At 35.6% G+C, this 13742-nt stretch overlaps 1 protein-coding gene across 2 annotated transcripts in view; it reads left to right on the top strand.

The window, feature by feature from the left end:
- Positions 1-13742, top strand: part of si:ch211-71n6.4 (para-nitrobenzyl esterase) — a 70382-nt gene that overhangs the window by 54645 nt on the left and 1995 nt on the right. For both annotated transcript variants that reach the window (XM_039754920.1, XM_039754917.1), the window contains exons 6-8: positions 5321-5379; positions 6106-6273; positions 11681-11902. In XM_039754920.1, coding sequence (XP_039610854.1) covers positions 5321-5379; positions 6106-6273; positions 11681-11902 — 449 coding nt within the window. The remainder of the gene's footprint in view (positions 1-5320; positions 5380-6105; positions 6274-11680; positions 11903-13742) is intronic.

The raw sequence follows: 13742 nt of genomic DNA, 5'->3' as shown, positions 1-13742 counted from the left end.
GGAATAAAATATGCAATATTTTTCAAAAAATGTTATATGTCTATAAATAAATATAAATTACCGGTATTTATTTATTATTTTATTTATTAATGTTTATATGTCTATGTGTGTCTGTGACAACAGATGTGGCTCCCTGTATAGAAGGAAAAAGGGTTGGATTTGTAATACTGTCTATGGAAGCTTTTGGACATCCAATGCAGCATTCACAGATCTATAGTACATGATGTAATGACAGCTGTAACAAAAATAGTGACTTTATTAACTGCTTGGCCCCTTTATGTCCAAGAATTGCCAGAAGTTGAATCAACTTACAGTGAACCGCTGATGCACAACAATGTGAGGTGGTTGAACTGAGGAAAAGTCCTTGAAAGATTTGTGGAGTGCTATGAGAAATGTATATGTTGAGAATAAAAATTTAAAACAGTTTCCTCAGCTCAGTGATTGTACATGGGTCAGCACACTGATGTTTTTTACAGACCTCTCGGTTCATATGAATGAACTGAAATCAAAGTTATAGGGTTCTGGCAAAAGCATATAATTATACTTTTATAATTATAAAAGCCTTTGAAACTAAACACATCTGTTGTCACATGGCAGCGCGCACAGACACAGGCTGTACTCTCTCCCTTTTCAGTACTCGTTATGTGTGTTTTTGTTTATATGTATGTTTTGTCACTTTTAAGTTCAGCCTGACAAATCTCAAGTATAGTCACATAGATCTTATAAAAATTGCATTTCAGCACAACTAGGTTATTTTGGGCGAAATTTTGCACTCACATCCTGAAGGAATAGCAAGGAAAACTGGTTCTCTGTGTGGACTGTTGTAGGCTTAAGTAATCAACAAAGGTGAAGAAGATACAGGAAGCAAAAATGCAGATGTCGATCCGGCCTGTTTGTAAAGCTAAGGAAACATCCACATAAACCACCATTTCCTAGCATATTTCTCACCAATGCCCCATCCATCACAAACAAAATGGATGAATCACATCTATAGATTTACGAGAACAAACTCCTAAGTGACTGTTGCATTTTACTGTTCAGAGACGTGGCTAAATTTGTTTATACCAGACGCAGCCTTTGAGCTAGCCTGACGTACAGCATTCCATTTGGATAGAAGTAAGAACTCTTAGAAATGTAAAGGTGGGGGACTTCATATTTACATACATAATAGGTGGTGTACTGACACTAAAATCATGGGCAATAACTACTGTCCTGATTTGGAGTAACTGACAATCAAAGGCAAATTTCTTCACCTTTTAAGGCAGTTGAACAATCAGCATAAGGTAATAAGTCTAAGTGGTATTAATTAAAAAAAATCATATATTTAATTAAAATTTGGTTAATAATTCTTTAGCTTAAACGGCTGAGTAGTGCAGACTGATTAGCAGTGCCACTTTGCAGATCCTACATGCTTGGTTCAAATCCAGCACATCATTGTCTGTTTGGAGTTTGCATGTGCTCCCTGTGTCTGTTTTTGGGTACTCCAGTTTCCCTCCCACATTCTCAAGGTATGCAGGTTGCATTAAATTGCCCCTGTTTGTGTGTGAGTAGACCCTGATGGCCTGGTACCATGTTCAGACCCTTTTTCTGATTTATGGCCCATGCAGCCAGAATAGGCTCTTGATCTCTGCTCCTCTTTATTGGAGTAAGCAGGTTTAAGAATAATTGTGACTTTATTAGTTCGCCAGTGAACATATTTACTTTGAGATTACCATAGATTGTTGCCAAATGTTAAGGTGATTTGTGGTTTCGTAGGTAAGGGTGTCTTACAAAGTCCTCATTTTTCTACTGGATTATCTTTTCAGAGTTAAGAAGGTGGCAGCTAATGCATCGGCCAATTTTCCTGAAGGTTATCTTTCAGGTTTGTTCACCTTCTTTGTGTGTCTTTGATTTTACTTTTCCGTTTCATCTTACAGGCAATCATTCCACCCCAGACATTTTTAAAAAATAGTGATTACAAGTGTCTTGAAGTTTAGTCACATCGCAATTATAAATTGGCTGTTGTCCAATAAAAGGGAGTGAAACTGATTATGTATTCACTAAACAATCCAAGTCAATTTCCTGAATGTTTCTATTTTAGTGCAAGAAAATACTTCACTTTAACAAAGTTTAGTCAAGTGTCTTGTTAATAGGGCTGTGAAATATTGGCAAAAATGAAATCTCGATATTTTCTGGGATTTTGATGATAGCAATAATTAGACAATATTTTGCATCCTTTAAAAATGAGTCTGTAAAAGTCTATTGATTTAGCTTGGTCTTGTTACTAGGATGTTAATTGTAGCTTACTAATGAGATTAGTGGAAACAACAATTAAGGAAAATGTCTTATTTATTTAACTGAAGTAAAATAAGGCAAAAACATTTAAATCACCAAAGTGTTACTGAGATCAAACAGTGCATGTATGAGTGAAGAATTTCAAGGTGGCCTACAGGATTTACACAAAAGACCAACAAAACTATTATAACAAGAGCATTTTTAACAGACACTTACCCTTAATGTAAACAAGATATGAATGCAAAGGGAATAAAATGCTAATCATAATTCAATCATGTGGCGTGAACATTACTCTCTGGATAAACAAACTGCTCAGCTGTAAGGTGAATTGTGCAGCATACAAGCAAGAACAAAAATGTAACATAATGTACTATAGTGTAAAAATCCAAAGTTCTGTCAAATGCTGCACAGAAAAATGAAAGTGTAGCATTTGTAACCAGTTCTGTCAGATATTGCACAAAGATAGAATAACACCCGAGCCTATAACATCTTTAAACAAATTACTAACTTCACGTTCTGTCCAATAATATGTACAGCATACAGCTTCAGGGCACCACAGTTACATGTTACAACATTTCCTTCCTCCTGAACTGAAAGCCCTCTCAGAACTTGGGCTGTTTGAGGCAGGGATGCACAGGTACTTTTTTTTTTTTTGCAAGTTTATAGTTTTGCAAGCTAAATTTGACAGAAATTTGATTTGGAGTTCGAATGATGCTTCTATATTTGAACTGCGAGTTCAGAGAAAGAAAATTCAGCAACAGATGGTGCTTATGCAGCAAGCATAAACGTCATATGTTGTGTGCCCAACTTGTCTCTTGCTCTCGCTGTGAAAGCATCTCTTGCGTTATGCTTGTGTGTTTTCAGTGCTTTTTTTACTTTATTGTTGGTGTGTTTGGTTTTATTTAAAACCCCTATCTATTAACCATGGCATCCAAGAAGAGTGTGGAAGCAAAGAAGCCTAAGAGGAGGGTTGTAGTATCGGCAATTGAGGTGAAATAGGCGTTGTTTAGGGTCGGGGAACAGATTTATTCACTGTCCTTAATTTTTAATGGGGAAAATAGATTTGGATTTGAGATAAGTCAGAGTTCAAACAGTCTCCAGAAATTAATTATGTTTGAAGTATGAGGCACCACTGTACTTTGTACACAAGTTATGGCAGGATGGAGTGGGGCCAGGAGGCGGGTATCTATGCAAGTGTTTTAAATAATGAAAGAAAAAAAGTGCTTTGGAATCCTGGACCCCCACAGGTATATGCTTCTTATGGAAATAAAAATAATCAATTCAATATTAATTAAAATAATTCATCCAAATTACTTTTTTTTTTTTTTTGCCTGATACCCACTGGGCTCCATACTTCTTGTGCACACATATAGTAGCCTAGCCTCTTGGGTTACATGAGACACTAAATGTGTGTTTTTGATTTTTTGCAGAGTGAGTGGCATACTCTATAATTTCAGCTCAAACATCATTAAAACAACAATTAAGATATTATCGTAAATGAAAAATATCACACACTCCAACTTGTTGAGTACATTTTTTATAAAGGGCAATGCATGCTCTGTCTTTAACTCCTGCTATGCTGTGTATTTGGCACAGTTCCACTGAACAGACAACTGCCAAACTCTGAAGCTTCATTCTGTGGTTTAAAGCAACTGTATCTTATACATGCAAGCTTAACAATAAAAAGTCATTCATATGTAACAAATAAGCCAAATAAGTATTATTGCAACAACAAACCAGTGAGACTGCTTACCAAATAAATATGTTCTTTAAATTAACCCAATAAAAATCTGAATTTGTGGGAGTTACTACTTTTTTATGGAATGCCTGCAATGCCCACTGAATTTGAAGCCATTAATACCATTGCAATCATCAGAACTACAACATTTGGCCCAACAGTGAAAGAGTGACGTAGGTTAAATTCTTCTCTATTGCTGAATTGTTAGTCTTCAATTTATATACATGTGATTTGGTTTAGATGAAATTTCTAAATAGCAGTCTGATGATGAAACAGACACACACAGAGACAAAATTTAGAATAGTATGTTAAGGCCCTGTTACATTACACAGTACCACAACAAAATGGAAAAAAGAAAAGTGCAAAGATTGCAGCTGAACTCCTTGTACCAGGAAAGCACTCGTACGGCACTGGCTTTGTCAGGTAGCACGCTACTGGCTGTCACAAAAATAGGAGAACTTGTGATACTTTGGGAATATGAAACTTGTGCTGGCAAATGTTATGGAGTCATGTAATCTGACATCCGCAGCCAATGACATCAGCAATTCTAGTCATCATGTATGACATTCCCTCTGTTGTCTAATGTGCTACTGGCTTGTCTGCTTCCGAAGCAGAAATTGTTCATTATGTTTTGGTTAGATAAGAATTTAATGTCTAAGAGTCTGCTGTCTTATTTTGCAATTTGCCTCTGAATGTTTTTACTTGAGAAAACATCTTGTGATTACCTAATAAATTACTTTTATATAGTTCTGTAGATGTTACTAGTAGAACCTTTAAAAATATGTATGTACGTAAATGCAATGTATATAAAAACATGGTGTAAAACCATTATATAAATTATAAAACAATAATCACACATATGTCTATATAACCTTCTTAGGGCGTATATTTCACTGAGGGTTTAATTATGGATATTACATACTGTTAAATCCTGTTCAGAGTCACAGTAAGCGAGAGCCCATCCTGGTAGCATCAGGGCACAAACTGGGAACACTTTGAGGGCAAAGCATCTGCTCACCTCAAATTACAATATCGAGTGTATTTTTATCAAAATGTATTTTAGATTTTCAGGATTTAATTTAGGATTCTTTTTAGTGGTTTGAAGACACAAACTTTATTTTGCCTTGTGAATTAAAATTAGTTTCTTCATAAAGACAGTAGATTGAATCTTTTGTACCAATGGTGGATTAGAAATGTGTCAGTTTTCTTTGTTAGTTTTTACTGATTTATTGCCCTATTTAAGTCACAAATAAGTGAGTGGATATGTGCCAGTTTTTAATATGAGTTTTTTTTTTTTTCACATTATAGCCCAGCATTTAATAACATCTCCACTTGGACATGGGATGATTACCAGTGGTTTGTTAGAGGTACTTCTAATTATTATTTTTTAAAATTTAAGGATTCACTTACAGTGGTAGCAAGAAAAATAAGAAACAATTATAAATTATTTATATTAATGATTAGCTGAAATGATTTGACAGCTCCACACTAATGCAGTGAGAAATGAATTAATGCACCTTGGTCATAAACATAAATAGCAATATGTATTTTATTTACATTTTTTGCTTACAAAGATCATCGGGATGTGAAAGAAGATTTTCAGACTTACTATTTTAGTGTCTGTGTAAGAGTCATAGATATTATCTGTTTCAGAAAACAATCTGAAGTAAGTGATATTCCAAGAAGGGAGTATGTGTAATAAAAATAAAATGTAATTCTGGCATGTTAGAGAGTGAACAATAAAGAAATAAAGGGATTGTTTCACTGTACTAAACATTTATTCTTTATTTTGAAAAGTCAATTAAGAAAAGATGTGAAATGGAAAGAAATAATCTGTCAATAACTAACATGAAATATCTACCATTTCTCCACACCAGCATTTTCCAGAGTTTACTTTTGGTGTCCAAAGCATTTCTATATCTTGTGCATTTTGGGTTCACTGCAATTCATGGCTTCTTCTCAGTGGTATTGATGTATATATCACATTGGAAAAAAAAAATCAGCATTAATTAAAGTTTGAGCAGAATTAAATACATTTTATTTTTATGTGCATCAATGTATACGATTAAAATGTATTTTCTTAATTTTATTAGACAAACTGAAGCCTTTTGGAAACAATATCTCTGAAACCGCACTTTCCCTGTATCAGGAATTCAAACAGTGCCAGGTTCCTAAAAGATGTCCAGAGAAAGCTTACACCACCATGGTAGCGGATATGAGGATCACTTGTCCCAGTAATGACCTTGCCAGGCGAGCTGCAAGTGAGACTCTTTAACATTTGTTGTGTTTGTCTGAACATTGTGGGTAGCCTGACTGTGTTAATGACAGTCCTGTCTCTGTACAAACAATTGCACACATTTGCTCAAGACTCTGTTGTTGTGAAAAACGTGTGAAAGTTTACATTCATACTTGAGCACTGATTATTGTTTGCATTCTGGAAGTCAGTGTGCTTGTCTGTACTTGGTGCGTCTGTGTAGAAAATGCAGTTTGTTTTTATTTTTGATTTCAATCAGAAGTGTACAGTAACTCATACAAAATATCCATCTTTAAACATTCATACACTTTCCTAACACACTAAACTTTCAAAAAAAGGCAATTCTTGTAATGAAGGAGTTGCACTGTTCGGATTGCCTGGTGATGGCCCTTTTAGGGAGATCATATTTGCAAACATTTTTAGCTACAGCAGCTGTCCAGATTCAAAGCTGCTGATAAACTAAAGAACTAAGAGTGAGCTTCCTAATACTTTCTTAACGTACACTGCCATTGCATGGATTTCCGTGGGTTTCCACTTTTATCACCTAATCTAGAAAATGCTCCTGCCATCATAACCTGTTTCTTTCTTTGTTTATGCCAGTTTTGCATATACAGTGCATCCGGAAAGTATTCACAGCGCATCACTTTTTCCACATTTTGTTATTTTACAGCCTTATTCCACAATGGATTAAATTCATTTTTTCCCTCAGAATTCTACACACAACACCCCATAATGACAACGTGAAAAAAGTTTACTTGAGGTTTTTGCAAATTTATTAAAAGACTAAAACCATATACAGTGGAACCTTGGTTCACGACCATAATTCGTTCCAAAACTCTGGTCGTAAACCGATTTGGTCATGAACCGAAGTAATTTCCCCCACAGGATTGTATGTAAATACTATTAATCCGTTCCAGACTGTACAAACTGTATGTATATATATTTTTTTAAAAGATTTTTAAGCACAAATATAGTTAATTATACCATAGAATGCACAGTGTAATAGTAAACTAAATGTAAAAACATTGAATAACACTGAGAAAACCTTGAACAACAGAGAAAACTAACACTGCCAGAGTTTGCGCTATAGCACTATGACCCGCTCGTTAAAAACACTTTTTTTAATGAGTTTTAAGTACAGGGAAAAAATGAACATTTGAAAAATCTAATTTAATAAACCACCAAGAAAAGTAACATTGCAACAATGCACGCTACGAACCGATCGCTGTAAACAGAAGTGAAGTGAAGGTTAAAATCCAATAGAAAAAAGTCTTCATTAAATACAACAAGGTTAAAACAATGCTCGGATCTGTCTCTTTAAAAACAAGCCTGCTGCATTCTTTAACTGCCTTCTCGGCCTTATGCCGTCACTCTCTATCTTGCTCGCTCGTGTGTGCGTGCGTGTGTGCGTGTGTGCGTGTGTGCGTGTGTGTGTGGGGGTCTCTCTCTCGCTGCACAAGGAATGCACAGGGAGAGACTGACAAACCGAAAGGGAAACTGGCTTGTTCGTATACCGAGTGTGTAGTCGTGAACAGATGCATAAGTTTGGTGAACTTTTTGGTCATAAACCGATTTGTATGTGTTCCGAGACATTCGTGATCTGAGGTTCCACTGTACTGTACTGTAATTCTAAACACCCCTTCTGTCAATATTCCATCTCCATGTCATTCAATATTCCATTAATATTTGTTGTAGCTACTGGGAGGTTATCAACTTCTTTAAAGGTGTTCGCTGTTTCTTTTACAGTGTATTTCAGAAATTCTTCCAGTTGCTATACACACCATATCCTCCATTACAAATCTTTTACTTCTAAAATGCAGAAATACCACCTTTCACTAGTGTTTTTTTTTTTTCTTTTCGGCAATATTCTTGTCGAATTCCCTTTTGTATTTTTATCTTTTTTTGAGATATTGATGTCAGTTACTAAGTCCTACAATTAGTAATGGAGTTGCTCAATTTTTAAATGCTGTACTTTGCAGTATTTTCTTCAACTATTTCTTTAACTCCTTACTCATTCACTACCTGTCTTTAATTTCCTACCTGTCCCATATTTTTTCATTAAGTTTTCCCATACTGTATGCAATATTCTTGCACTCTAATTCAGTTTCTTCACCTCATTCATATCTAAAACATTGTCCCAGTTTTTACTTTTAGATTTTGCCACTACTTCTCAACTGATGACTTATTTAAGTGAAATGTAATACAGTAGTTATAGATTTTATATATACACTTCGCCAAAATGGTGTGAATTTTAATATGCTTGCTAGATCCTATTAGATCACTCCTCTGTAAATTCTGCCCTGATTTGTTACAGAATATTTAATTTAGGCAGACTTTTACACTCAGTTTTTTTCACAAATTAGTTTTGAAAAATAATGTTTTCATCTACAATCTTCTGTTTCTGGGTAATTGAAATACCCTTTACTGTGACATTCTCACTACACTTGCTGTTTTTGGTAGTTGTAAAGGTGTATATTTATTTTGATAATTGTATTTGAGGTCTGTGGCACCCCCCCTGAGCCATATCTTTGGCTTTCTGTTCAGACCCAGATATCCTCATTAAAAGGTTGCTTATTTTGAGTATTTAAATCATCTTGTGTTTTATTTAGTTGGTTTCTTTATTGACTTTATTTCACTAGGACATTGAGGTTCAGTATTGAGGTTCAGGTTCTTGCCCTCAATAAAAAGGCATATACTGTACATATACAGCACTGGAACCATAGAACATTACAATAATTGTAACAAGAACAGACCATGTATCCCAACAAGCTGGTCCATCCCATTTGCCAAGATCATTCAAAATAGCCATCAAATCAAGATATGGAGGTCCCTAAAGTTCTGCTCTCTGCCGTACTACTTGGTAATTTATCCCATGTGTCTGTGGTTCTTTGCAAGATGAAAAACTTTCCAATATTTGTGTGAAATCGACCCTTAACAAGTTTCCAACTGTGTTCCCATGTTCTTGTTGCAGAATTTATTTTAAAGTAACAGCTAGGATCAAGTGGACGAATAATTCCTTTAATAATTTTAAACATTTTGATAATGCAACCTCTTAATCTCTATTTGCTCAAATGGAAAAGGTTCATCTCCTTCAGTCTGTCCTTATAGCTCATACCTCTTAGTCCCAGAGTCAGCCTATACACTCTTCTCTGCACTTTCTCTAGTGCTGCTATGTCTTTTTTTTTGTAATATGGAGAGCAAAAGTATACACAATACTCCAGGTGAGACCACATTAGTGCATTATATAGCTTAAGCATAACCTTCCTTGACTCATACACTTGGTTGCTTCTGTACAGTGTCTTGATGTACATAGTGATGTCTACGACATCTAGACCTTCTTATAAAATGTACCGACAAGTTTCAGACCCTCCATTTTGTATTCAATACTAGTTTAGCACTAATATGTACAATATACATTTAAAAAAAAAATAAAAGTACCACATTAAAGACTACACAAATTGATAAAATACAATTGATTACATTGCTTACACATCCAAAGTCACTGCAGTTTACTGAGTAAACCCTCCTAACTAACTAACTAATGGGAGCTAATGGCAACATTTAAGTGTTTTGGAGTGAATATCACTAAGTCTATTCATGTATTTCATATTAATGCTGGGTCACATTTCTCAGAAGAAACAGATATTGAAATATTGGTTTCTAATCATTGCCCATCTCTTTCTGTCTCTCTCCCAGTATACACAATGACATTCTGGATCTGGTTTGGTGACAAATTATGATCTATGCACAGTGTCCTTGTTAGGTCAAAGCACATAGAAGCCTTCTTCGACCAGAATGTAAACCAAGGCTTGATAATCTGATCAGAGAGTGCAGAGCAGGACACACGTTCATACGTTTTAGTCATTAAAACCTAGACCTAACATCCCAAACAGTAATAAACTAGACAGAGAACACAACACTTGAGATGTCTATATCGATACTGCTGGACCTTCTCATTCCTGCATTCTACTCCAGAAAGAGTCACTGCTCAGTTGTACAAGATTCTCCAATGGTTAGAGACCTTTATTCGGCAGCAAATATATCCAACTCTGTGGACCTCTTATTCTGCGATAATACCCTTCCTGTGCCACCTGATTAAGTTCCTTCCAGTTCTTCCAGTTCCTTTTTGCAACACAGGCCAGCTTATACCTCCTCAAGATCAGCAATTCCTAATCTTGAAATACTGGATTACCTGGTATTTCATACAGATAAAGGCCTTCCTGGAAGCAGTTTCCACTAAATTTAAACATAAAGCAGGACTAGCATTGTAATGACTTTGTTTTAATAACTTCTTGGTAAAACGTGTAACCTTTTTTAAATTAAGAATTTAAATGTAACTTTGCCAAGCGTAGTAGTTACTTTACAGTTTCTTAAACCCAGTAAGTTCCTGAATATACTATTAATAGCACTTTCACAAGCCTCCTATTCTGTCCTACACTCAAGGATAGTTACTGCCTCCTGTGTAAAAAACAGGATGTAATGGAGTAACTCTAAAGTGCCTCTCGACTAGCTTTTTTCCCAACATTTTTCTCTTGCTTGTTTAGCGAAGCATTTATTGTTCTCTTAATACAGAACTGACATTCTGTACTGTGCTTCTAGTATTAACGTGGCCATCTACACTTGTTGGTGCACGTTGCCTGTGTTCTTTCCGTAGAGCAAAAATTCTCCAGCTTAAGACTGATTTAACTAACTTATCCTGTACTCATTTCTGCTGCCTTTTTTCTGTTTTACCATTAATAGAGTACTGACTGGCAGGGATCCACTCAGTATCTCATCTGTCTTCATTTGATGTCCTCGTACAGAGCAACTGGTCATGTACTCTGGGCCTCCACTTCACAAAGGAAGGTTTATTCAGCTTGGCAAAAGTGAATGTCCCTTTTAATTTTAACAGAGCCATGAAATCTTAAACAATGATATTAACAATGAACTTCCCTGCTTATTGTCCATTTACACACTGTTCAGCAGATGCAACTTCTTTAGTCATTTTCACTCACACATTTAGTATTGCTGCTGTGCATTTAAAATTAACAGGGAAAATTGTGCTTCTGATGGAAAAACATTTTAAAAACGGACACACATTTCTACTTAACAGCTTTCAAAAACACATTTTTGGAGAAAACATGTAAGGTAAATTAAACTCGCACACAAATGTAACAGGCATCCATCACAAAGACTGATGTCAGCATGCAGCATATGCTGTGTTCATTAGGCCCATAATTCAAAACAATTATTTTATGTTTTCCATATATGAGAATGTGTTAAAATGTTTAATATAAGAGATTGGGTGTGTACATTCACAGAATCTAGTTTGTTGTCAAAAGTTCTGCTACTTACTTGTGTGTGTGTGTGTGTTCATATGTTTGCTCCAGTTTGTCAGATGGAATTCTGACCAAACATTATTGTTTTATTTGTAGGAGCCTTGAAGAGTCCGGTGTACCGCTATATAGTGACTTACACTCCATCCAGTGAAGCTTTGGTGCTTGACTTTATTCCATTCCCTGCTCGCTTTTCATACCATACTCTGGATACTACTGGATTCTTTAAGTCCTTTGATATTAATCATAAAGTCAGTACTGCCACTGACAGACAGTTCCAGCAGCTCATGCAGAAGTACTTTATCCACTTTGTCAAAACAGGTAAGCAGAGTCACGTGCTATTTACTTGTTGACAATGTTTTTCAAAAAACCAAAACATGAAAAATCCAGCCTCATGTACATTTAATAAAAAATAGTTACACTCGTTAGGCTACATTTGATGGCAATAAGTGTGATTGTGTCCCTGTAACTCATTTCACAAAGGGTTGATACTTGTCCTTCATTAGCTTTTCCTAATAACCAAGTTAATCCAACAGTCATCAAAGCATATAAAATACCTAGTGAGGGGCTGGATAATATTCATAAAGAATGTCTTGTCGCAGCGCAAACGTAACAGTAGATACAAGCTCCAAATAAATACATATTGTGAGAAATCTCATATCAGATCTGGAGGACATCTGCAAAGATACCTCCATGTCATTCCACTCAGAAGGAATACCACATGGGAGAAATTGGCAACATCTTTCAATGTGCACCTTCTGAACTGACAGCCAAGCAAAAAAAAAAAAAAGGAGCCAGAAGGGCAATTACAGGGCATCAGGCAATGGCAACAGCTGCCATCACTTGTGGATATTAAAGTGATTTCTTGATTAGGGACATGGATTCTTCACCATTTTACTGAAGATAAAAGGTTAAATGTATGTTTATCCTTTTCCTGTATTTTCTCTTACGCAATATAAATATATCCATGCATCACTTGTCTTTTTCTATTGCATCAATTTAAATACTGTATACCTGTATTTGATTTGGTATCACATTATAGAAATTTTTTTTTAATTTTATTACAATCAATACATAGCAATCAAGTTTTTACAAAAAAAAAGAATTATGTTAAGAACAGATCGATCCCCACCTCTGAGAAAGAGAGAGCAAGCCAAACGGTGTAAAATTTAAGGCTTGTAAAAATACCTAAATTGATAAATTCTCTGTGCTTTATAAACTTATTTTAAAATATTACTGATTAGATCCTGCCATGTTTTGAAAAAAGTCTGTACGGATCCTCTGAGTATTTGATTTTTTCCAATTTCAAATAATATAACACATCAGTTTCCCACTGACTTAAAAGAGGAGAGTTTGGGTTCTTCCAGTTTATCAGAATAAGACTGCGTGCCAAGAGTGCAGTGAATGCAATCACAGTTTGTTTGTCCTTCTTCACTTTAAGCCCCTCTGGAAGAACCCCAAACACAGCTGTTAATGGGTTAGGAGGGATTGGAATTCATTTTCTAACATATACCCACCTTACCGAAGTCCCTTGAACCTGCACACAAAGTGGTCTCACTTAGTACGCACCTTGGTTCCCTATCTTTGAGTCCAAGAAGCTTACTGTAACTGCACTTAGTAATAGCCAGCTGCCAGTCCGCAGCTCTGGGGCACAGCACTAAACCCAAAAGAGTTAATAGTAACCAAGATCAGGTGAACGTGGGATTGTCTTAAGCTCATAGCACACCAGTAAAACCAAATAGGGTTTATTTTCTTGCGCAACCACATGTCAGCCATTGGAATAGCCCATCACGTGGAAGTAACCCTTCCAATTCTGGAACCCCTTTAACTTCAGTTTTGCACAACATCATTCACAACTTATGTGCCATCACCATCCATTTCTCCATTATAATTTGCTTCATGGTGGCACCACCTTTTTGTTTTTATCAATATCAGACCATGGGTCATCTTTAACTGATGTCCTGCCAAGATGAATTCTGCAGCACATTTTGAATGAGGCATATGATGGGGACTGGTCCTGGTACGTGCTAAGAAAGCAAGACTTAATCTCTGATTATTATTATTATTATTATATATTATTTTCAAGCACTAGAAATTTAATGACAGAACAATAGTTCATTTTGTCTTTTTTGACATCCATGTTCTCAAGAAGCATAAACTG

Source organism: Polypterus senegalus, chromosome 1 (assembly GCF_016835505.1).
Source record: "Polypterus senegalus isolate Bchr_013 chromosome 1, ASM1683550v1, whole genome shotgun sequence".
NCBI classification, from domain to species: Eukaryota; Metazoa; Chordata; class Cladistia; order Polypteriformes; family Polypteridae; genus Polypterus; species Polypterus senegalus.
This window is presented reverse-complemented; position numbering and strand designations above follow the sequence as displayed.